General features: G+C 42.6%; 1 protein-coding gene across 7 annotated transcripts in view; it reads left to right on the forward strand.

Annotated features, from left to right (window-relative positions):
• The window catches only part of LOC108704736, a 131,540-nt gene that overhangs the window by 67,239 nt on the left and 38,025 nt on the right, over positions 1 to 26,276 (forward strand). The window contains exons 1-4 of one of the 7 annotated variants that reach the window (XM_041577010.1): positions 14,398 to 14,558; positions 19,622 to 19,951; positions 20,297 to 20,590; positions 21,640 to 21,924. The exons of 5 other annotated variants lie outside the window; for them this stretch is intronic. In XM_041577010.1, coding sequence (XP_041432944.1) covers positions 14,477 to 14,558; positions 19,622 to 19,951; positions 20,297 to 20,590; positions 21,640 to 21,924 — 991 coding nt within the window. In that variant the 5' untranslated portion in view covers positions 14,398 to 14,476. Of the gene's footprint in view, positions 1 to 14,397; positions 14,559 to 19,621; positions 19,952 to 20,296; positions 20,591 to 21,639; positions 21,925 to 26,276 lie in introns of those variants that run through there. One more of the 7 variants, XM_041577012.1, reaches the window with a different exon arrangement.

A 26,276-nucleotide genomic window follows, 5' to 3' on the forward strand; every position in this document is an offset into this window, starting at 1 on the left:
GTGGAGAACAACTAGATGTGAAAGGTATTTGCACTTTGCACTGTAACTATAAAGATAATAAACAGACACTGCAATTTTATGTTGTCTATGGCTAATCCTGTTTTGGGGCTCAGGGCCTGTCTGGATTTAAAGCTAATTCAGCTGGTACTGTCAGTGGTAGATTCACAGAATACAGGGACACCTGATAAAAATTGTTGTGATATTCTTAACGAATACAAAGATGTCTTCCATGGACTTGGACATTTTCCTGGGGAGTACAAAATTCAGGTGGATAAAACAATCAGTCCAACTGTACATGCTCCTCGCAGAGTCCCAGTGGCCCTTAAAGGGGACCCGTCACCCAAACAAAATTATTCCAAATCCTATTTTATCATGTTAGTCAAGCAAAATGAACTTTAATTACACTGTATAAATTATTTGAATATTGTTTCCATTAGTCTGGGAATTCAAAATTATAGCAACCAGGCAGGAGCCATTTTGTGGACACTGTTATTAAGACAAGTCTTGTATCATCTCAGAATCTTGTTTGTGCCCCAGAATGGGGGACCTGATGTCCATCCCCATGTCCTGGATCGTTAAGAGAGCTGGGGGAATGTGGAGAGAGCGGTGACATGTAGGAAGTGCTGAATGGAAAGTGAAAGTAAATGCTTGCCCCGCCTCTATGCCTAGGCATCGAGGTGGGGTAGACAATATTTGATTGACAGCTGATATTTTTAAATGAGTTTACAACAGCTATGAATGCTTTAATAAAAAAAAGAAATTTGATTTCATGTTTAATTTAAAAAGGACTTTTATTATACAGATTTTCATGTCTGGGTGACGGGTCCACTTTAAGGAAAGACTTTCCAAAGAGATTGACAGAATGCAAAAACTGGGTGTCATTGTTAAAGTTGATGAGCCCACTGAATGGGTAAATTCAATGGTCATAGTAGAAAAACCTCGCACAGGAGAACTATGGATCTAGATCCCCGAGACCTAAACAAAGCAGTGAAAGGAGAGCACTATCAAATGCCTACCCTAGAAGACATTACAAGCAGACTAGCAGGAGCAAAGTATTTCAGTGTCCTAGATGCCAGGTCAGGATACTGGCAAATAAAATTAGACCAGGATAGCTCTATATTGACAACATTTAACACACCACTAGGAAGGTACCGCTTTACACGTCTTCCTTTTGGTATTCACTCTGCTCAGGAAGTTTTCCAAAGAAAAGTTGATGAAACAAATTTAGATCTTCAGGGTGTTGCTGCTTATGTGGATGACCTTCTGGTTTATGGTAAAACTCTGGAAGAACATGATTCCAACCTAAAAGCCATGCTTCAGAGGTCCAGGGAAAGGGGAGTTAAATTCAATGTGGACAAATGTACTCTGAGAAACAAGCAAGTAAAATACTTCGGCCATATTCTGTCAGTGGAAGGCCTAAAACCTGATCCAAACGAAATTGCAGCAATAGCTAATATGAGACCACCTGACAGTCGGTCAGAGCTTGAAACGGTTTTAGGACTTGCTAATTACCTGGCAAAATTCACTCCACACCTTGCTGATGTTCTGTCACCCCTAAGAGAACTTTTAAAGAAACACTCTGATTTTCAATGGGGATCTCAGCAGAATGAGGCATTTAACAAAATGAAACAGGTCATATCCAATGCTGGAACTTTAACTTATTATGACACTAAAAAGGAGGTAACAGTTCAAGTGGATCCATCCAAACAAGGCCTTGGAGCAGTTCTGCTGTCGGAAGGGAAACCTGTTGTCTTTGCATCCAAGTCACTCACAGACACAGAAGTGAATTATGCCCAAATAGAAAAGGAGATGTATGCAATTGTATTTGGACAATGTGAACGTTTTCATCAGTATATCTATGGTCAGAAAGTGACTGTGGAATCAGATCACAAGCCTTTGGAAATAATCATGAAAAAGAGCCTTCCATCTGCCCCAGCCAGGCTACAAAGGATATACAAAAGTATAACATTCAGGTGATATACAAACCAGGTAACATGATTCCTTTTGCAGATACCCTAAGCAGATTACCCCTTCAAGAAAAAAGTTCTACAGAAGAGGTTTTTGAAACACAAGTGCATTTAGTTATGTCAAGCCTTCCCATTTCAGACCAGAAAATGAAACAGCTCAGAAGTGCAACTGCGGAGGACCCTCAACTAGCAGCAGTGAGGAAAGTCATATTAAATGGATGGCCAAGGTCAAAACATGCCTGTCCTCCAGCAGCAGCAGAGTTTTGGAATTTCCGCGAAGAACTGGTTCTTATGGACAACATCATCTGCAAAGGTGACAGGCTGGTAGTACCAAAATCTATGAGAACAGAACTGATTAAACAAATACATCAAGGACACATGGGAGCTGAAAAATGTAAACACAGGGCACGGGATATATTCTACTGGCCAGGTATGAATGCACAAATAGAAAACATTGTACTAACGTGTCCACTTTGTTTACAACCTGGTGCAGCAAACAGCAAAGAACCAATGATTCCCCATGGTGGGCCGTCAAGACCATGGCAAAAAGTGGCTTCAGATCTATTTGAGTTAGACAATGCAAAGTATATTCTTGCAGTGGATTATTACAGTTTATTCTTTGAACTAGAATGTTTGAAAAACACTTCTACTTCTATTGTCATAGAAAAACTAAAAGCAATATTTGCCAGACATGGAATGAGTTTGTGTCAGATAATGGCCCCCAGTTTGCATCAGCAGAGTTTGCACGATTCACTAAAGCCTATGACTTTCAGCACACGACTTCTAGTCCAAACTATCCACCATCAAATGGACAGATTGAGAAAACAGTTCAGACTGTTAAGCATCTGCTCTCAAAGGCAAAACAAAGTGGTGGAGATCCCTACATTGCCATACTGGAATACAGAAACACACCCATTGATGGAATTGGGTCACCAGCTCAACTACTAATGAGCCGCCGTCTGCGCTCCATATTACCCACAACACACAACCAGTTACTACCACAGATTATACCATCAGCTCTTGTGAGCACAAAACTACAGAATAAACTACAAAGACAATCCAGATACTACAACAGAGGTGCGGGTCCATTATCTGTCCTGCAGGAGGGAGATCGGGTCATGATGCAAAAGCCTGGAGGAAAATAGCAACCAGGACATGGGACTTCTAAGTTACAAACACCAAGATCATACCTGGTAGAAACTGATGATGGTGGTGTATACAGAAGGAACCGTAGACATTTGATCAAAAAATGTGCACCACTATCTACAAACAGTTTAGATGATGATTTTGAAGTAAGTGCAAGTGCACCAGTGGAGCAGCCTGAACTGCACCATAGTTGGCAAGTTCCTTCATCAGACACTGAGTGGACAAATGCTGGTGCAGGAGAACAACCACAGAACAGAAACATGAAAACTACAAGATGTGGTCGAATGGTGAAGCCACCCCAACGACTGAACTTATAATTATGCTTATTTACATTTTCATTAATGTTTCTCTATGCTTTCAGACTTTCATGGTTATGTTCTTTAAAAGAAGGGAGATGTAATATAATGTGGCGCACACTAGGTGTCGCTATAACATGATAATGCTTTATACATAACAGTGTGTAACTTGTTGATGTGGGAGGTCCTGCGGACATCTTGAGTTTTGCTGGACTGATAGAAATACAAATCCCTTACAACAAGAAGATCTCCTGTGTCTTTATGAACAGTTTGAACCTCACAATCAGAAAAATTACACATGGCACACGCGGTGCTTTGTATTCCAAAGTCATCTGAAGTTTCCTCATGAGAAAACTTTGGGCGACTTCGGAATATGAAGCGCCGTGTGTGCCATACCACAGGTGTAATTTCATTATAGCCGGCGCAAGACAAAGGGAAGCCGTTCAGGGAGATTAGTTGCCCCAAAGACGAGTCAATTAGTCGCCAGGCAACTAAATCTCCCTGAATCGCCAGGGGTGCCCTTACCCTAAATGTATTGCAGATTGTTTCATTCTATAGACTAGCGGCAATAGTCTAAATAGACAACTTACCTGATTTCCTATTTAAGGATAGTCTAGTTAGACAATTGACTTGATTGATCAGACATATAGTTACATAGTTACATAGTTACATAGTTAAATTGGGTTGAAAAAAGACAAAGTCCATCAAGTTCAACCCCTCCAAATGAAAACCCAGCATCCATACACACACCCCTCCCTACTTTTAATTAAAATTCTATATACCCATACCTATATTAACTATAGAGTTTAGTATCACAATAGCCTTTAATATTATGTCTGTCCAAAAAATCATCCAAGCCATTCTTAAAGGCATTAACTGAATCAGCCATCACAACATCACCCGGCAGTGCATTCCACAACCTCACTGTCCTGACTGTGAAGAACCCTCTACGTTGCTTCAAATGAAAGTTCTTTTCTTCTAGTCTAAAGGGGTGGCCTCTGGTACGGTGATCCACTTTATGGGTAAAAAGGTCCCCTGCTATTTGTCTATAATGTCCTCTAATGTACTTGTAAAGTCTAATCATGTCCCCTCACAAGCGCCTTTTTTCCAGAGAAAACAACCCCAACCTTGACAGTCTACCCTCATAATTTAAGTCTTCCGTCCCTCTAACCAATTTAGTTGCACTTAGTCTCTGCACTCTCTCCAGCTCATTTATATCCCTCTTAAGGACTGGAGTCCAAAACTGAACTGCATACTCCAGATGAGGCCTTACCAGGGACCTATAAAGAGGCATAATTATGTTTTCATCCCTTGAGTTAATGCCCTTTTTTATGCAAGACAGAACTTTATTTGCTTTAGTAGCCACAGAATGACACTGCCCAGAATTAGACAACGTGTTATCTACAAAGACCCCTAGATCCTATGAATTCTGATATAACTGTACATCTCTTCTTTTATTAGAAGCCTTTCTTCATTGAAAGCTCATTTAATGGACTTACTACTCACAGGCTGTAGGTGAAGTGTCAGAGGAGCTTTCCATTTAGTGGAATAACAATTTCATTTAGTCACAATTAAACACACAACTGAGCTGATAATTACAGTGAAATGTTCATGACTAATGAGTAGTGTGATTGTCTAACACATTGGTACATCCAGCAGTTTGTGAAGGAAAAAGAAGAGAAGTTTATTGTGAGGATTCCATGGGGTCTGTCCAAACCCGCACACCTGATTCTCCTTTACTTCTCCTGCCCGAGTTCATTATTTAACACCGGGGGAGACAAATGAAGTAAAAGTCTCTGGGGAATCTGGAAATCGCACAACAAACGGTAACTTGTCGTTTTCAGGTGCTCCGAAGTCAATGAGTGAAGTTTTGTGAGTGACAGTGAGGAGAGACTCACACACATTGTGTTATTATCACATGGAGGGAAACATTGTGTTATTATCACATGGAGGGAAACATTGTGTTATTATCACATGGAGGGAAACATTGTGTTATTGCCCAAAGACTTTGCTACTGACGGAGAGGCAACAAAGGCCATTGTGCAAAGGATTGTGCTCTTGTTACACCCAAAGTGCTGAGTGTGGGGGTCACCCAGTCGTATCACAAGGGCATGGGCTACTAAATATGTAAGAGCCCCAGGACAAAGGCACTGATGGAGCTAGTGTGACCCCCACCATCCCCGACCCCCCAGCACCACAAGAAGTTATGGACAGTCCCTGTACCCCGAGTTCCACCAAAGCTCCCCCCGGGGGCACCAAATCCTTGGCCTGGAGGCAGAGCCCAAAATGACTGTATTTGTGTCACCAGGACCTGTGAGAAACGATATAAATAACAAGATATAAAAAGAAATAGAAATAACTGCTGGAATAAAGAAGTGCTATAGTGCCGTAAGGCTCCGGCCTGCAGACAAATATAGAAAATGTTCTCACCAAAAGGCAGGAGTGGAGAATAAATAGAAAAGTCTATTGTACAATATGTAGTGAGTGTGGAACCCCCATAGATGGTCTCCCCTAATGTTGGGGCCCTGCCAGAGGATCAAGTGTTTCTCTAAAGATCCTCCAGTCACACTTAGCCACAAGCCACAGTCCCACACGTACAGACCCCCAGTCCTGGAGCTTCAGCAGCTGCAGCCAGAGACCCTCATAGTCTTGGGGTGAACTCACATAATAGCAAATGAGGGTGGGCTAGTGGGAGCCAAATGGATTGTTTATTCATTACTGTCACGTGATGGGGAGAAACCCAGTGCCATGTGAAATAACAGGAAAGTTATACTGGGGGAGAATTGCCACAATTGTGTTTGTGAGCTGCACATTTTGGGATTTACATGAATAAAGTTGTGTCATTTCCTACACTTGTTATGTTGCACCCACACTTACTTTCCCTTTATTCTCAGACCTAGAGACACAGTCTGGTCAGTCGCTGGTTAAACAGTTGAGTGTAGAGCAGGAGGGTGTGTAATGCAGCCCCCCAGCAGCTCAGTGTCATTACACAGGGGGCTTACAGTTTAGCACGAGGCTGGACATATACACTGTATATATATATATATAGTGAATAAAGTACCCCCTCTTGTAAAATATAAGGATATTATAAGTTACCGAGGATTTTCATGTCCATATAAAAGTACGACGCCGAAGGCCGAGTGTTTTTATACAGGTCATATTATATTATTTATTATAATACACAAATTTCAGTGAGTCATGTGACAGAAATGACATCAGAACTCACCGTTTATAACTGATGACATCAGAACTCACCGTTTATAAGGATATAATACACAAAAGCTATGAATATCTTGTAAATTATGTTCTGATGTCATCAGGTATAAACCGTGAGTTCTGATGTCATTTCTGTCACACGACTCACTGAAATTTGTGTATTATAACCTCGGAATTCCATGACTTGTATAAAAACACTCGGCTGTTTATATTTTTCAAGAGGGGAAACTTAATTCACTATATAATGTACAGGATATTCATGGTTCCTGTGTATTATATATATATATATATATATATATATAGTGACACACTGGTATATTGTATGAGACGTGTGACACTACACAAGTACCAGGTGGCCATAAAGCAGCAGCACCAGGATTACAAACACAAACACAACTAATTACACCAGCAGAAATCTCTTTCTATATCATCCAAAGTTCAGTTCCAGAGATCAGTCCTTATCGCTTTTATGTTTACAGCCTGTTCTGATCAAAGGGTCCCAGCAGGGAAGGGGTTAAAGGACACACAACTGAATTCTCTTCTCACAGGGAGCCAATAACAAAACCACAAGTACTCGTATACAGGCCGGAGCGGATATTCAGTGAGGAGACCGGGAAGTCTCGGGAAATTTGGGAATTAAGTGTCACAGTTTGGGGTTTGTCTTGTTAAAGGGATACTGTCATGGGAAAAACCGTTTGTTTCAAAATGAATCAGTAAATGGTGCTGCTCCAGCAGAATTCTGCACTGAAATCCATTTTTCAAAAGAGCAAACAGATTTTTTTATATTCAATTTTGAAATCTGACATGGGGCTAGACATATTGTCAATTTCCCAGCTGCCCCTGGTCATGTAACTTGTGCTCTGATAAACTTCAATCACTCTTTACTGCTGTACTGCAAGTTGGACTGATATCAACCCCTCCCTTCCCCCCCCCCAGCAGCCAAACAACAGAACAATGGGAGGGTAACCAGATAGCAGCTCCCTAACACAAGATAACAGCTGCCTGGTAGATCTAAGAACAACACTCAATAGTAAAATCCAGGTCCCACTGAGACACATTCAGTTACATTGAGTAGGAAAAACAGCAGCCTGCCAGAAAGCATTTCTCTCCTAAAGTGCAGGCACAAGTCACATGATCAGGGGCAGCTGGGAAATTGACAAAATGTCTAGCCCCATGTCAGATTTCAAAATTAAATATAAAAAAAATCTGTTTGCTCTTTTGAGAAATCGATTTCAGTGCAGAATTCTGCTGGAGCAGCACTATTATGCATTTTGAAAAAGACATGTTTTCCGATGACAGTATCCCTTTAACCAGGAGAAGGATTTATTTGGGCAACAGGTTAAAGGAACGGTAACACCAAAAAATGAAAGCGTTTTAAAGTAATGAAAATATCATGTAGTATTGCCCTGCACTGGTAAATCTGATGTGTTTGCTTCAGAAACACTACTATAGTTTATATAAACAAGATGCTGTGGAGCAATGGTGGAAATGGCTATATGGCACAGGTTAACTAATGGATAACAGATAACACTATTAGACAGACAGAGCTTATCTGCTATCTGCTGTGTAACCTGAGTCATTTCTCCTTTGAAATGCTGCCTCCATGGCTATACAGAAGCTTATTTATATAAATATAGTAGTGTTTCTGAAGCAAACACACCAGTTTTACTAGTGCAGGGCAACACTGCATTATATTTTTATTACTTTAAAACACTTTTATTTTTTGACATTACTGTGTTAAGCCTGATGTGTGTGTCTTTGTTCAGTATAATCTACTGATACAATAATGTACCAACTATTTAACCCTCTTTGAGTGGGAGTGTCCCACACCAGACCCCGCCCCCTCAGCGCACATAAATCAATTAGTATAACGAGTGTAATGAGTCCAATTATATCCAATTAATCCATTAAAGTCCATTGCTTCATCTTGTTATACAAGTGATTCTTCCATTATTCATTGTGTCCTACACAGACATAGTGCAAATGTTATTATATTATATTATATATTATAAGGATAATAAAAACAACGGTAACTTTTCCCTGGATAAGAAACTTTCACATATTCCTTCCTCCACCATTTCTTACTTCTACTTAGATGAACAAAGTGAGTTATTGCTTCAATGTACGTCAGTTAGGGATGCGCCAAATCCAGGATTCGCTTGGGGATTCTGCCTTTTTCACCAGGATTCAGATTCGGCCGAATCCTTCTGCCCGGCCAAACTGAATCCGAATCCTAATTTGCGGAGAGGGAAATTGAGTGACTTTTTGTCACAAAACAAGGAAGTAAAAGATGGTTTCCCCTTCCCACCACTAATTTGCATCTGCAAATTAGGATTCGGATTCAGTTCAGTATTCGGCCAAACCTTTCACGAAGGATTCAGGGGTTCGGCCGAATCCAAAATAATGGATTCAGTACATCCCTAACGTAAGTCAATGGAGTCAATGACAGTGGTGAGAGACTGTGACAAAGTAACACATAAGGATGTGACAATGTGACACTAGTGAGACACAAATAGTCATTCTTTCAGCCACTGCACCTTCTCTTGTCTCATGTTCCCCTTTAATCTCCATTGTATCACACCTGCTGTGGCCCTGGCACAGAAACGGTTAAGTGAAAGACTAGTTCTTAAATTGACTGCTTTGCAGGAGATCTGGTAAGAAAATCAACCTTTAAAGGGGAAGTTCACCTTCCAACACTTAGGAGCAGATTTATCAAAGGTTGAGGTGAATTTTTGAATGAAAAAAATTTGAATTGCGAGCTATTTTTGGTGTACTTCGACTAGGGAATAGTCCAATTTCAATTTGAATAAAATTCAAAAATTAGAATATCGAAATGTAACATGTACTGTCTCTTTAAAAATTCAACTTCGACCATTTGCCATCTAAAACCTGGCGAATTGCTGCTTTAGCCTATGGGGGACCTCCTAGAACCTATTTGGAGTCAATTGGTTGACTTTTTTTTGGGAAAAACTTTGAATTGAATTCAATCGAATGCTCTTTTACTTTAATTCGTACAATTAGAATTTGCCGGAATACAGACCTATTCAATTGAAAATGGACCTATTCGACAAAAGAAAAAAGCTTCGACTTAATTTCGGTTGGTCTTTTTGAATTCGAATTTGAAGTTTTTTCAATTTGAGATTCAACCCTTGATAAATATGCCCCTTATTTCAGTTCAGTTGGTGTCAGACAGTTCCCCAGAAATAAAGACTTTTCCCAATAACTTTCTATGACTTATTTGTGACCAATATTGAAGTGTAAAGTTTCCCCTTCTTATGTGTTTGTGCAGCAGCTGTGGGAGGGGGGTCAGCAGAGGGGGGTCAGCAGAGGGGGGTCGTGCAACTCAGGGGACCCAGCCAGCCACCTCGCCCTCACTTTCCCCGTCACTTGCGCAGTCACATGATTACACACAAGAGAGTTAATGGGGGGCCGTGACACATGCGCACAGACTAAACAAGCTTATGCGCTGCGTGACGCAGACCCTCCCGTAATCGAAAGTTACGTTTGGCGAGTAGTAGAGTCTGGTCTAGGGGTGGGCAGAAGAGGTAACTGCTCAGCGCCCCTAAATTGTTGCGCCGTAGGCAGCTGCCTCTTCTGCCTACCCCTAGTTCTGCCCTGGGGGTCAGCGACCCTGTAACTGATCCATGAGTTGATCCATGTGTTTGTCCCTGCTGAGCAGAATCCCTGAGTGACATTAAAGGCAACTGTTAGACTTGATCCAATAGTTACACTTATATTCCCCATAGATCCTACTGAGAAATGGACCAACTCATGGATCAGCCAATTGGAACAGAGTCTGCAGTAAATAATAGAAATAATTGATGGAAGTGATTGAAAAGCTGCGCAGCAAACAGACTTGCGAATGAAAGTGCTGACACAGGCCAGAGCAGATGACAGTATTAATGCTACAGCTGCCCAAAAGCCAGCACTTCTAAGCACCATAAAGCCCAGCATAGCACGATATCCTAACTACTCCAGAAGCCCTGAAAAGTGTAAGTATTGTGGCAGCACACACAACCGGGGGAGAGCGCAATGCCCAGCTTTTGGCAAGACTTGCCGACTTTGCGGCACCCTCAACCACTTTGCAGCAGTGTGCCTTAAAGCAAAACATGACCAGCGTCAGCTACATACAGTTGACTATCAAGCGGAGCTTGAATGGGAGGTGGACAAGGAGGACAATGGACATATATACACCGCCAGTACTATGGGCCCACCCAGCTCCCGAGGAAAAAAGTGGTTTGTCAACCTTCAGCTCCATGGCATCCGACAACGTTGCCAGCTTGACTCAGGAGCAACATGCAACGTCATGAGCCTTCACGATAAACACAAGATAGCACCCAAGGTAAGACTAGTACCTAGCCAGACCAGACTCAAGCTGTATTCGGGGGAGGTGATGAAGTCATTGGGCCTTTTTCGTACGGAATGCTTCATAAAGGGTCTACGACACAGACTGGAATTCGAAATAGTCCAAGCAAGCCAGAACCCGCTCCTATCGGGCTCAACATGTGAACGTTTGGGTCTAATGCGCATTACTATTCCAGACGAACTCCACAATCTGGAAAGCCATACCACAGGGGTGCTAACTGAGCACCAGCTTACCAGCACATACCATGATGTGTACAATAGTCCGATAGAGTCTCTACCAGGGGAAGTGCACTTTGACCTAGATCAAACTGTCACACCAGTACAATGCTCATCACGCAATGTTCCAGTCGAGGGAAGCTGTAAAGGCCCAGCTGGACAAACACATACAGGATGGGAACCTAGCCCCAGTGACTGAACCCACAGACTGGATAAGCAACATGGTTATAGTCAAAAAAGCTGACAAAATCAGAATCTGCATTGACCCAAGGGCATTGAACAAAGCGCTGAAAAGGTCCCACTATATAATGCCAACACTTGAAGATGTCCTCTATAAACTGCCCAAAGCCCGTACTTTCTCATTGGTGGATGCCCGGGATGCATTCCTACAAATCAAATCGGACACTGAGAGCAGCTTTCTTACTACCTTCTGGACACCCTGGGGGCGAATGCGCTGGCTCAAACTACCCTTCGGTGTGTCTGTAGCCCCAGAGGTGTATCAAAGAAAACAACATGAACTACTAGCCGGCTTGCGAGGTGTGGAGCCAATTGCAGATGATATACTAATAGTGGGTTGTGGAGACTCACTAGAAGAGGCCACTCGCGACCACGATGCCAACATGATTGCCCTTATGAACCGCTGCAGAGAAGTGAGACTGAGCATCAAGAAGCTACAGTTTAAACTTAATGAGGTCCGCTTCCACGGTCATATACTATCAGCAGAGGGGTTAAAGCCTGATCCTGAGAAGGTGAGGGCAATAAAAGACATGCCTGCTCCAACCAATTCAAAGGGAGTGCAAAGGTTCATCGGATTCGTCACCTACCTGTCAAAATTCATGCCCTGCCTCTCAGCGGTGTGCGAGCCCTTGCGCAGGCTCGTGGATAAAGACATGCCATGGCACTGGCTGCCAAAGCACCAGGAAGCAGTTGATGAGGTCAAGTGACTAATTACCACAGCACCGGTACTAAGATACTATGACATTAGCAAGCCCATTACAGTTCAAAGTGACTCCAGTCAGAATGGCCTCGGATGCTGCCTATTGCAAGATGGACAACCTGTAGCATTTGCTTCCAGAGCCCTCACTGCAACTGAGGAGAATTACGCTCAGATTGAGAAAGAATGCCTAAGCATTGTGTTTGCCTGCCACCGTTTCCACAGTTATTTGTACGGTCGGGGAAACATCACGGTTGAAACAGACCACAAACCGCTAGTCGCGATATTCACAAACCTTTGCTTAGTGCCCCAAAACGACTTCAAAGCATGCTACTCTCACTCCAAAACTATGCTCTGGAGGTAACCTATAAACCGGGCCCATATATGTATGTGAGTGATACACTGAGCAGAGCCACAGCACGCTGGCACGAAGCGGACGCACCTCATGCCCAGCATTCAGTCTGCAGCATGTACCGTGAAGAGCTCGTCATAGAGGGCATAAACCAGGCCGACTATTTAAATGTCACGCATCAGCGTCTGTCGCAGATCAGGGAGTCCTCTGAGCAAGATGAACACCTCAAGATCCTCAAATCAGTTGTGCTCAACGGATGGCCTGATTCAAGGGCAGAGACACCTGTGGCTATTAGAGAGTATTGGAACTACCGGGATGAAATAAGTTTACAGGATGGGGTGTTCTTCAAGGGCCAATGCATTATCATTCCAAAGCAACTACGTGCAGAGATGCTACGTCGCATTCATTGGAGCCATATAGGTGGTGAGGCATGCTTCAGGCAGGCTAGAGAAACACTGTTTTGGCCGAATATGCATGGGGAGATTAAAGACTATGTAGAACAGTGCACTGTGTGTAACGAATATGCACACGAACAACAAAAAGAGACTATGATGTCACATCCCCTCCCTACACGGCCATGGCAAATTCTGAGTATGGACATATTCAACTACGCTGGCAAGGATTTTCTGCTTATCGTCGATCACTATTCAGATTTTTGGGAAATAGAACTGCTGCCTGACCTGTCGGCGGACTCCACCATTAAGAGATGCAAGGCTCAACTTGCCAGGTATGGCCAACCCGACCGAGTCGTCACGGACAATGGTCCACAATTTGCTTGTGCTCTGTTCACCAAGTTCTCTCAGGAATGGGGTTTTGAGCATGTTACTTCGTCACCAATGTACCCTAAAGCTAACGGTAAAGCAGAATCGGCAGTGAAAATTGTTAAAGGCCTGTGCAGGCGAGCAAAACGTGCAGGAGACAACCCATGGAAATCAATCTTGCTGTGGAGAAATACGCCAACAATTGGCATGGGCACTAGCCCCGCGCAACGCCTAATGGCCCGCAGGCTGAAAACTCCCCTCCCAGTGACTGACACACTACTGGAACCTTGCGTTGCATCAGAAGTTCCTGGCAAGCTGCATTTCAAACGGCAAGTGGCAAAACATGCATATGATAAAACGGCCAGGGACCTTCCGGCACTAAATGTGGGGCAAAATATAAGAATGAAGCCTCTTCCAGGTGACAGGACTGGCATATGGAGACTAGGAACTTGCCTCCAACAAACAGACCCTCGCTCCTATCTGGTTGAGGTGGAGGGTACACTGTACAGGCGCAATCGAGTGGACCTCAGGCCAGCAGAGCCCAGTCCTAGCAAGCCTACAGTAACAGTAACAGAGTCCAGTGAAACGCCGAGACTAGAAGTGGAGGCCACAGTGGAGAGCCAGTCTGAGCACTTGCCTGCAACGGACTGCACATCGGCCTCACAGCCTGAGAGTGAGTCTGAGATCCCGCGTTACTCACGAGGTGGCAGGCGAATTCAGCCACCAAAAAGACTTAACCAGTCATGTTTGGTTATCTTTGAAAAAAGTTACATATGTGCATATTATTTAAGTACAGTAGGGCAAATAACGTTACTACTTGAAGGCTTGAAATATTGTTTAAATATGTTGGATTATACAGTTAGAAAAGGGAGATGTTAAGGGGTTATTCTGTCACCTATTGGCAGACCGTATATTAGCACGGGATGTGTTTTGTATTCCTAGCTAAAGCTGTGACAGTCATGTTATGTATGGTGAGACCTGCACTGCAGCATGATTAAACAGCAGCTCTGAGTGGACCTGCACAGTCTCTACTTTATTCAACAGAACCACTGCAAACAGCCTCCCCCCTCCCCATTATTATTTCTGGATATAGAGGCAGCAGGTTACAATTATTAATAAGTAACAAGATGAGACAAACATGGGGCACCAATAAGAATTGGCTGCCAGGAAGAGGTTAATGTTTCACTGGGGGGGGGGCATTAGAGACAAAAAAGACTGAGAAAATGAAAGTGAAAGGGACTCGGCAGATCAACATGGAACAGACATCAATTCTATTCTTACTCGTATTCTTTCTGCTACAGACAGGTAAGTCTCCTGTATATAATCTGTATATAATCTGTATATAATCTGTGTATAATGTGTATATTGTGGGGTATACAGTGGGGGAGGGGAACATTACTGTAAGTGGGAGGAGTCGTTTATTCGAAGCTTCTGTGGTTCTCGGTGATAGATCCTGGGAGATATAAATGTTTGTCTGTGTATATTTATATATTTATGTATTTATATATATTTATGTATTTATATATATTTATGTATGTAACACCTATTTCGGCTGCATAGCACACAAATAGTTAAAGTGTCCAGCTAGCAGTAGAAGCATGGGTTACACGCGACTTCACACAACAGGGTCAGGGCCTTCGCCATGTGGAAGTGTTCCCTCTATGGTGTAGTGCAACTACATCCCCCAGGCTACTGTGCATACAACAAAAGATGGGCGCCAGGAGGTTCTTGCAGTAAAACAGAAACGGTTTATGTAACTATGCACGAGGCAAGTGACCACAGGTTTAGTAGTCACACAGGAGCTGAGGCAATAGCACATTTGTCACACAGAGCTGCAGCCATTAGGCATTTCTCACAGAGGAAAGGTCTCCATTAGGCATTTGCAGAATTCACACACATTCCCTCCTGGAAGTTGTCAGGAAGCAGCTTGTACCCTACAGTCCCTCTTCACTGAGGTCCCTGACTGGAGGCAACACACAGAGCCTCTGGGAAGCTCCTCCCTTACTGCAAATCCTTGTTGGAGCTTCAGCTGCTCTTTCTCTCTCACCTCTCTGCCTTTCTCTCCTAGAGAGACTATGACAAGTCTGCCCTAGTGTAACTATTCCTCATTCACGGGGTTACCTGCTCCCCGACTTGGTCACATGACTTCTTCTGGCCTATTGCACTCAGTCCCCTGAGCTCACCCAGCTGGATCACCATCCACAGGCCAAAGAGGAAGTGGCCACTCCCTACACTCACTATATAGCAGTGTAGCAGGGGCGTGTCATTCTCTCCTGGCAGATCACTCTAAGAAAAAGGTGGGGGCCTTAAAGCTGCAGGGCAGATTACCCAGTAGGGGTCCCTACATGTATTTATATATAATACACAAAAGCCATGAATATCCTGTAAATTATATCCTTATAAACGGTGAGTTCTGATGTCATCAGTTATAAACGGTGAGTTCTGATGTCATTTCTGTCACATGACTCACTGAAATTTGTGTATTATAATAAATAAAGTACCCCCAGTTGTAAAATATGAGGATATTAGAAGTTACCTCAGCGTTCCATGACCTGTATAAAAACACTCGGCCTTCGGCCTCGTGTTTTTATATGGTCATGAAACTCCTCGGTAACTTATAATATCCTTATATTTTACAAGAGGGGGTACTTTATTCACTATATATTTATGTATTTATATATTTATGTATTTATATATATTTATGTATTTATATATTTATGTATTTATATATATTTATGTATTTATATATGTATGTATTTATATATTTATGTATTTATATATGTATGTATTTATATATTTATGTATTTATATATTTATGTATTTATATATATTTATGTATATATAGAGCACCGCAGATGTAGGCAGAGTTTACAAGGCACAAACACAAACAGGGGTTACAATAGATTAGACAGTAAATAAATCAGGGCTTAAGTGCTGGCTCTTTCAATACAGAGTTGGGGTGAGGTCCCTGCCCTGGAGAGCTTACAGTCTATTAGAAAGAGGAGACAGAAAGAGAAGAGGTTGGGGAACAAGTGACCCCAATCCTGCACTTACCTGCCCTGCTGCCCCTCATGGCACCACATCTTATGCCCCTTTGTGCCCCTGGGGTGGATCTGGGGCTGACACTGCGTTTGACTCTTCTGTTCCATCCAATGTCCCCAATTTCTCTTTTTCTTTCTTAATTTCCTGCTTCACTTTTGTCAGAGAAAAAAAAAATGTCTGGGCAGAATCAGGCCAAGTATTACTGCCACCCTACTGCCTACTTACCTACCTACTTACCTGCCTACTCACCTGCCTACCTACCTGCCTACTTACCTACCTGCCTACTCACCTGCCTACTTACCTGCCTACTTACCTACCTGCCTAATTACCTACCTGCCTACTCACCTGCCTACTTACCTGCCCCACCACTGGCTCCACATGCAAAGCCCACCCTCCATAACCACCGCTAGTTCTAAACAACCCCTGACTCAATCCCACCAGCTCATTAATTAACCCCATCTAACTGCCCCCCCCAGCCATAGTGCCTGAGTCATGTGACTCTATTGCCCCTAGTTCTTGCCCTGGCTAATCCAACTGGGCCTGTCACACTCTGGGGCTCTTACTATCAGTTGTAGCAAATGGTGGAGTAAAACTGACACTTTGTCCCAGTGCAATTCAGTGTCACTCCCTTATTCAAATGTGCTCATTATCTCCCTTCCAATAAACTCTGATTATTCAAGGTACATACAGGGTAAAAAAACAAACTGATCCCTGGCAATTTTTAACAGAAATGACAGTTATTAAATACTTTCCTTGCAAGTCCCATTTCTATAACGGCTCAAATATAGGTGCAGGTGCAAAGGTGAGGGCTGAGAAGCAAAGGACTTTTCCATAGTGAGCAAAAGAACAAGCTCTTGTGTTTCTGACACTCCTAATGTTGTGTGCTCTGTGTGCTCTGTGGTTGGGTCTGTAGTGGTTGAGGTGAGGTGGGTAGAAGAGGAGACTTATGAGACTATAAATTGCAGACAAGTGGTTACAATGTGGTTAAACTGTCGGCTCCATAATGACTGCAGGAGGCCATCCTTGGGAAGTGTTCTTCATGTTTCTCCTCACTCTCGTGAGGGTCCATCCCAAGCCTCTCCTATCAGCAGTAGAGCTGGAATGGCAATGGGCCCAGGAATAGGCTCATGGTCTCTTACCATCTCCCTTGGGAAGCCTTGCCTTGCACAGACAGACCAGAGTTATGCAATAATGGGGTGCACATTTTTATCCAGAGGTTTCAGGACTAGATTTGCATGTCAACCATGAAAGTTCAGGTATATCATGTGACAGCCAAGTCTCTTTGAGGTTGGTCGTGTTTTCTACTCGGACTGCACACCCCACCACCATCAATGTCCCAGGACATCCCAGGTCTCCGTATAACCAGTCTGGTGCTTGCTTCATAGCACTGTAGGCATTAGGGTGCAGTATATAGTCAGTCTGAGAAACTTCTTGGCTCACCTACTATTGAGAATGAATGACTCATTGGCCAATATTCATGGAAGCCAGTTGGCTCTTGTTTCTATATATATATATTTGGGGATATCATTCTTTAGGGATTTTTAGCAATTCAGGACTTACTGTTTTTATGTACTGCATCAAGTAAACAACTTTCTCATCAAAAAGTTCTTCTTTGCCATCTGTGCTTTTGGCACCAACTGCCTCTGGATAGAGTGTCAGCGACAGGCATCAGTCATTGAGCAGTGGGGCTCGTGTCAGAGATAAGTCACTAAGACCCTCTGTAGCCATGAAGGAGGAACGGCTTGCAGAGACTCGTGCACTTTTTTTATTGACCCCATAAATGTGCATTTTTCCCATAATTCCAGTGTGATTGAGGCTGCACTTGGAGTTGCATCTGCCTGATGTGTTGTTAAAACAGATAGAATTGTGACAAGTTGTGTGTAGCTTTATCAGACTGGGAGTTGTGTCACTACTGGAGTGTGAGTTTAAAACACCCAATTGACTTGGCACAATTCTTGTGTTTCCACTGACACAACCCACTAAGGGAACGTAGGTGAGACCAGCTGGTGTCAGTAACTGTGGGATTTCCAAGGGGCTATAGTTGAAGTTGAACTACATCATTACAGGGGGAGGAGATGGGCACATTGATGCAGTAGTGCAGGAGGGTGTTTGGAAACAATTGCCTTAAATTTGGGATATTACAGTCACTTTTCTGCCTGAGCATTATCAGGGACATACGGTTCTTCTTTCTGAAATGCCTTTTTTCCCTCTTTATTCTCTTATATCATAAAGTTGCAGAATAATCTGCACGTAAATAATAAACAAGTAGGAGATAAGACAAAGTTACTGTATATATTATCTAAACAAGGGCAATATTAGCAATATAATGATATCTAAGGGCCGACGCGGGATCTGATAATTGTGCTTTTATAGCTCAGAGCAATGCACTTTGTATTATACACAGCAGACTATTCTTCCCTCAAAGTATTAGTAATAAACCCTAATAGTACAAATACCCCTAACCCATAAATGATCACTGACTGTGTCTCTGGAAATGAGGCAGAACATCATTTATTTCCTCAGGGCTGTATCTCTGCAATAAATGCCATTGTTTCTAGAATAAATTACTTTTTAATTGTATCTCTCCAAATAAAAACCTGTATGACACCGCAAAGCAGTAGCTAAATAGAAATGGATAGGTCCCAATAAAACAGGACTGGTTAGAGCGGATATTCATGAGCCGATATGAACAGTGGTTGGTGGGAGATGTGGTTCCACAATCTGCTCTTCTAATCTCATGTGAGACTCACTGGATCATTTTCTCCTGCCCAATGTTCCACCCAGTTTGGTATAAGGTGACTGCAGGGTAATTGGCTGAAATAACTGGTCAGAAAGGTCAAAATAAGCCAAAAAGCCCCATCACATCATTAAATGCATGGACATAGGTATAAACCAGGAATAGCACCAGAAACCCTTTCTTGGAACATCCAAAATTATTATGTAAACAACTAAAGAGTTATTTTGGGGTGTCTATAGCTATCATTGCAGCCCTTGGGAAAATGTCCTGTATTTTGTGCAATAATCCCAAGTATATAAATAATCCTATACAAACCTGCCCAAAAATAAAGAGTTAAGGCCCCCATACACTGGCAGATATAAACTGCCGACAAATTGGCCAGTGTACAGGGCCCTCAGACAGGCTTTCCGATCGATATCTGGCCAACAGTTGGGATCAAGCAGGGATAAAAATCCTGTCAGATCAAGAACCCCATCGGTTTGTTAATTCGACCGCACGCATGCTCATCATTGAGCTCATCACCAAACCTCCCCACCAATCACAGTTTAGAGAAGACTCCACCCTCATCTCAATGTTTCCTTGATTCCAGGTGCTGCTCTAGAGCTGACGGTTCCTTCCTCCCACCAAGCAACATTAGGAACCAATGCCGTGATCCCCTGCACATTCCAAGTAGATACCCCAGCTGTAGACATCCGAGACGTGGCAATATTCTGGTACTTCCAGGATAAGGAGATCCTTAACAGCACAAGTACGGTGGGGACATCTAATCCCAGATTGTCCATAAACAAAGGAGCCATCAAGGATGGAGTGGCTTCCCTCTCTATCTCTAACATTGAGATATCAGATGGTGGGCTGTACAGGTGCTCGGTGCTTTACAGTCCAGACAGGAAGTACAAGGAGGTCCGACTTGATATTCAAGGTGAGAAATGAAGTTTTATGAATGAAAACTTTAAATGTCACATATACTCCTTAAGGTTCCCCAGTTACTATAATTCTAATCCTTTGTGAATTATCGGTCTCATTTACAAAACTTGTGCTCAAAGTAAAAGAACTTATGGCAAAATGGTGCTGGTGAATAAATGATGAATGAATGATCTACCTCACCCACCATAAGAAACAATGAACCCCTAATTTGTGCAACTTTCTTCAGAATAATTCATTGGCTGAATCCAGATTTATTCACAATAAATAGCGATAAAATCAAAGAACTTTGCACTATATCCTTCTGAAAGCTAACCTGAGATTTACGTCTCTCCCAACACAGCTCCACCCAGGATCACGGCCACTAATAATCTTGTAATTAAAGATAAGGAAAGTATCCTGAGAGCCTCCATCACTGGCTTCTACCCTGTGGACATTGACATTAAGTGGCTCAGGGAGGGGGAGATATTGGCTGGTGGAACTGTGATCACCCCCCAGAGAAATGCAGATGGTACATACCGAGTCAACAGCACACTCACCATTGTACCCACCGAGGGAAACCAGAACTTCTCTATCCGGGTCCAACATGAGTCTCTTACTGTCCCTCTCCAGGAGGATTTCCAGCTGATCTATGGAGGTAATGATGGTTCTGTAATGGATAAAACTCTGGTTTATTGGTACCAGAAGAGACAGAATAATACATGGACATAACCCAAATAGTACTTTGGTTTCTCCAGCAACACCACCTTCTGCTTGTTACACATATAGGAGCAAAAATAACAAAAAAAGTTCTAGAACTTAACTGTACCTGACAGTCTGCAGAAACTCCTCCCACAGGCAATGGGCAGGGCTATCACAGGTATTAACATCTTATTCTGAATGAGCCCCCTCCCATGGTGCAACTGCTGCAACTCTAACATTTCCATGGGCATAGAAATTGCTTTGCTTGGAGAGGAATATTTTGTTATTGGGCTCAACACAAAACTATAGAACTGCTTGAGGCCCATTGATAATGGCTGGTTCCTCTGTAGCCAAAATATAATTTTATATAGAGAGTTTCCTATGTACAGTGGCCATTTCTAGTGCATTAGCCTTCAGGCCGGGGCAGAGGTGGGACTGATCTACTGCAGGACTGACCAGAATGTTGAGTTGCAGGTCAATTATTTGCTTTATATTGTGTCTCCCAGTTCAGGGCTGAACAAACACAGATCTGGGTGCAGCGCCAGACAAAGGTGCAGAGTATCTTTCAGTATCTCAGTACATTCATACACAAATACATAACAAACCCCTGTATAATGTATCTACATTAGTATAGCAACACAAAGTATGGCATCTTGAGAAAGGTTCTAAAATAAGGGCCGAAACTTCGATGCAATGTTTATTACCTTTCTAAATAAGTCTTGACGAAAGAAACGATGTGCGTGTACCTATTGGAGTTCTTCAATATATATATATATATATATATATATATATATATATATATATATATATAGTACTTAATCGTATCACCCATATGACAGACAGAATACATTAATAAAGACTAATAAATTATTTTAAATAGAAATGAAATACATTGATATCTGAAGTCACCTTATTGCTCTATGACCCCAATTCATTCATATTATATTCCTCCAAAATGATCACTATGGCTGGAGAAATGTAATTCTCTATGTGTCTGTGTTTCAGCTCTTCCCTCAGCTGCCATCTCATATAAACCATTTAAACTGAATGTGGAGCAGATCCTGACGTGCAGTGTGTGGGGGTTTTACCCAGAATCCATTGCAGTGAATTGGTTTGTGAATGGGACCCGGGTGGAAAGTGCTACATTTCGGAGAGTTAATAGTTCTGCTGTGGAGTCGCAATTCAAGTTCCTCCCAAAAGCTGAGAGCAGAGGAGCACAACTGAGTTGTGAGGTGCAACACAAGACCCTGACGGACCCCCTGCTGCACAAACTGCTGGTGCAAATTCCAGGTGAGACGTCTTGGGGTCCTTGTACAGTTTTTACCATGGAGACCATGTTTTTTTGTTTTTTATTGTGCAACCAATCCTATCCTGGTTTTATATTACTTGTGAAGCTTGTGGGTGTCCATTCCACCAGGGGGATAAGTTGGATAACAACACTCCAAATTCCAACCACAGAAACCAAATTAAACCTGTTCAGTTCCATAGGCTCATCTCTGTCCTCACTCAATGCACCAAGGTTCCTGTGCCAGTGGACTTCTGCCATAGTTGCCCCAAAGCTTGGTAGTTTGCCACCCCTGGGATTTCCTACAGGGAGCTCAAAGGGAAGGTCTCCAGGATCTCCCTGCTTTGGGCTCTGCTCTTTATGTCCATAGGACACTGCAGATTACACCAATTATGACCAAAATGTACACCATGCAATATCCTTTTCTATAGCAATTTTAGCTTGCCTTATAGCTTCTTTGCATGATTTATTGGCCTCCTTGTACCGTATAAATGTTTCGGCTGTCCCAGCTAACTTGTAAGCCTTAAAAGCAGGTCTTTTCTTACCCACCTCAACACCAACGCTTCTATTGAACCAAAAAGGTTTTGCTTTGCAACGACGTTCCTTGCTTACAAGTGGAATATACTGACAAGTATATTTATTAAGCAGCATTTTAAAGACTTCCCATTTTTGTTCTGTGTTTAACCCTGTGAAAAGCATTTCCCAGAGATGCCCTTATACTGTCAAAGTTTGCACGTCTGAAATTTAGTGTTTTAGTTACTCCCTTATAGAATTGCTTCTGCAACAGAATCTCAAAGGAGACCATGTTATGATCACTATTCCCTAAATGCCCCTCACCCACACAAATGTTAAGAGATGAGTTCAGTATTGTTAGTTATTACAAGGTGCAAGGTTATGCACTTTGGCAAAAATAATATAAATGCAAGTTCTACACTAAATGGCAGTGTGTTGGGAGTTTCCTTAAATGAAAAGGATCTAGGGGTCTTTGTAGATAACACGTTGTCTAATTCTGGGCAGTGTCATTCTGTGGCTACTAAAGCAAATAAAGTTCTTGTATAAAAAAGGGCATTAACTCAAGGGATGAAACATAATTATGCCTCTTTATAGGTCCTTGGTGAGGCCTCATCTGGAGTATGCAGTTCAGTTTTGGACTCCAGTCCTTAAGAGGGATATAAATGAGCTGGAGAGAGTGCAGAGACGTGCAACTAAATTGGTTAGAGGGACGGAAGACTTAAATTATGAGGGTAGACTGTCAAGGTTGGGGTTGTTTTCTCTGGAAAAAAGGCGCTTGCGAGGGGACATGATTACACTTTACAAGTACATTCGAGGACATTATAGACAAATGGCAGGGGACCTTTTTACCCATAAAGTGGATCACCGTACCAGAGGCCATCCCTTTAGACTAGAAGAAAAGAACTTTCATTTGAAGCAACGTAGAGGGTTCTTCACAGTCAGGACAGTGAGGTTGTGGAATGCACTGCCGGGTGATGTTGTGATGGCTGATTCAGTTAATGCCTTTAAGAATGGCTTGGATGATTTTTTGGACAGACATAATATCCAAGGCTATTGTGATACTAAACTCTATAGTTAGTATAGGTATGGGTATATAGAATTTTAATTAAAAGTAGGGAGGGGTGTGTGTATGGATGATGGGTTTTCATTTGGAGGGGTTGAACTTGATGGACTTTGTCTTTTTTCAACCCAATTTAACTATGTAACTATGTAACTATGTAACTATATTCACTTTTAATCCTACTGATCTAGGACCTTTAGGTCTCTGATTTACCAGCCAGTCTAACGGAGAAAAAACACAATGTTACCAAACTCCCAAAAAGAATAAGTCCTTTGTATTATCATCAAGATAAGAGATAGGAACTTGTATTTAACAGAAGGAGTCGAGAAAACAGGAAATTGTTTCATTACTTACCGTAATTTCTGTTTCCTGGTCACTTTCCATGGCAGCATTCACCAATGGGGTTAAAACCTCCCTTCGGGCCAATGGACAGGAACTTCCCCTAGCAAGATAAAAGTGCCCGCCCCTCTCATACTCACTGTCTTAGTTGAAAAGCTTGTCCAGCAGGGTGGGACATTCCTTGGTGAATGCTGCCATGGAAAGTGACCAGGAAACAGAAATTACGGTAAGTAATGAAACAATTTCCTGTTTTCCTTGTCACCCATGGCAGCGATTCACCAATGGGAACTACCAAAGCTAACAGGGAGGGACTTCACACAGAATGCAGTAAACATAACATTTTATTTGGTAACATCTGCTTGAACAACTGCTTGAAGAACCTTTCTCCCAAATCTCGCTTCTTGGGAGGAAAGGATATCTAACTTATAGTGCTTGATGTAAGTATTAACTGACGACCATCTTGCCGCTCTGCAGATTGCTTCTGGCGATGCCCTGGCCTCCATCGCCCAGGAACTTGCCAATGCACGCGTTGAATGGGCTTTTAGCCCCAGAGGAACCTTCCTGCCCACTAAATTGTACGCCTTTGCAATCGCTGCCACAGACGGAGCTTTCCCCTTTCTGAAACCACATGGAATGATAAATAAATGTTCAGATTTTCTCTATGTTGTTGTCCTCTCCAAATATATTGTGAGAGCTCTGACTAAGTCCAATTTATGCCACTGCTTCTCCTTCTCTGTCTTTGGAGATGGACAAAAAGAAGGAAGAGATATCTCCAAATCCATGTGAAACTTCAAGATGACTTTCGGCAAAAATCTAAAAGCAGGCCTTAGCACCACTTCTTTAAATATCACTGTAAATGGCTCTACAGATGATAGTGCAGCTAGCTCGCCCACTCTACATGCTGATGTTATGGCCACTAGCAGGATAACCTTCAGAGTAAGATTCCATAAAGAAACATCCTCCAGAGGCTCAAAGGGTGGTTTTGTTAGTCTGTCTAGGACAAAAGGCAAGTCCCAAGGTGGTGAATATCTTCGTATGTGAGGTCTGACCCTTTTCAAGGCATTGAAGAACCTTTTCACTAGAGGGTCAACTGCCCAAACTTTTCCTGTTAGTGCTGAGATGGCTGACACCTGCACTCTAAGGGTATTCATGTGCAGACCCTTCTCATATCCGGAAAAAAGAAAATCCACCACCATAGATGCTGTAGCAGAACAGGGGTCCTTCCCCTCTAAAATAAAAAATTGCACAAACTTATCCCAAATCTTGTAATATTGTGTCGATGTGAACTTTGTCTTGATTTTAGCAGAAAATCTATCACCTTCTCTTTACAATTTAATTTTTTCAGCTCCTTCCTCTCAATCTCCACGCCTTCAAGGCTAGATGGTCCTCTCCGTGGAACTGAAACATCCCCTTGGATAGCCACCCCTGAAATCTTGGGATTTCTTTGGGTTCTCCCAGAGCCAATTTGTGAAGCAACAGAAACCATGGTCTTCTTGGCCAAAATGGTATCAGACAAGGGGGATTGGTGGAAATACATAAATCAGCCCTCTTGACCAATCTTGTCTCAGACCATCTACGGCTACTGCCTCTTCGCATGGGTACCTGTAAAAAAATTTCGGACATTTCCTGTTCTGGACAGTTGCCATGGCATCCACCTCTGGAACTCCCCAAGTATCTATTAGGTCTTGAAATATGTCCTTGTGAAGACTCCATTCTCCTGGATCCACACACTATACTGCGACTTAAAAAATCTGCTTTTAGATTTTTGACTCCAGGAAGATGTACTGCTGTCAGATTTTCCAACCAAACTTCTACCCATTGGAATATTGTTTCTGCCTCCTGCAGTAACACCATGCTTCTTGTGCCTCCTTGCTTTTGAATATAGGATACTGCTGTGGTGTTCACATTTTTCCCTCTTAGCTGACCTGCGAAGGCTAACAGGGCTTTTCCTACTGCCCTTAACTCTAGAATATTTGAGGATACTTGACTCAAATCCCAAGAACCTTGCACAAACAAATCTCCCATGTGTGCCCCCCAGCCGATACCTGATGCGTCTGTTGTTACGGCTGTCCATTCTGGTTCTCTTAGTTGGGTACCTCTTTGCAGATTGTCCGCCATACACCACCAGCTTAGCTCTTGTCTTAGATCTTCTGTTAACTTTAAACATCTTCTCAAGTTTTCTTGAGGACACTTCACTCGCCTCAGTAAGAAGTTTTGTAGTGGTCTCGAATGCCATCTTGCCCACTTCACAATTTGGATTGTTGATGACATCAAGCCTAGAATCCTTAGGCAGTGCTTCACCGATACTGTTTATTGACTCCTGAAGTTTTCCACTGCCTGAATTATCTTTTCTTGCTTTACGACCAGCAAGCTCACCAAATTCTCCTGTGTCTAAAACAACGCTCCCAGAAAAATAAGAGATCTTGTAGGTGTCAGATTGCTTTT

The sequence above is a fragment of the Xenopus laevis genome, chromosome 9_10L (assembly GCF_017654675.1).
Source record: "Xenopus laevis strain J_2021 chromosome 9_10L, Xenopus_laevis_v10.1, whole genome shotgun sequence".
Taxonomy (NCBI): domain Eukaryota; kingdom Metazoa; phylum Chordata; class Amphibia; order Anura; family Pipidae; genus Xenopus; species Xenopus laevis.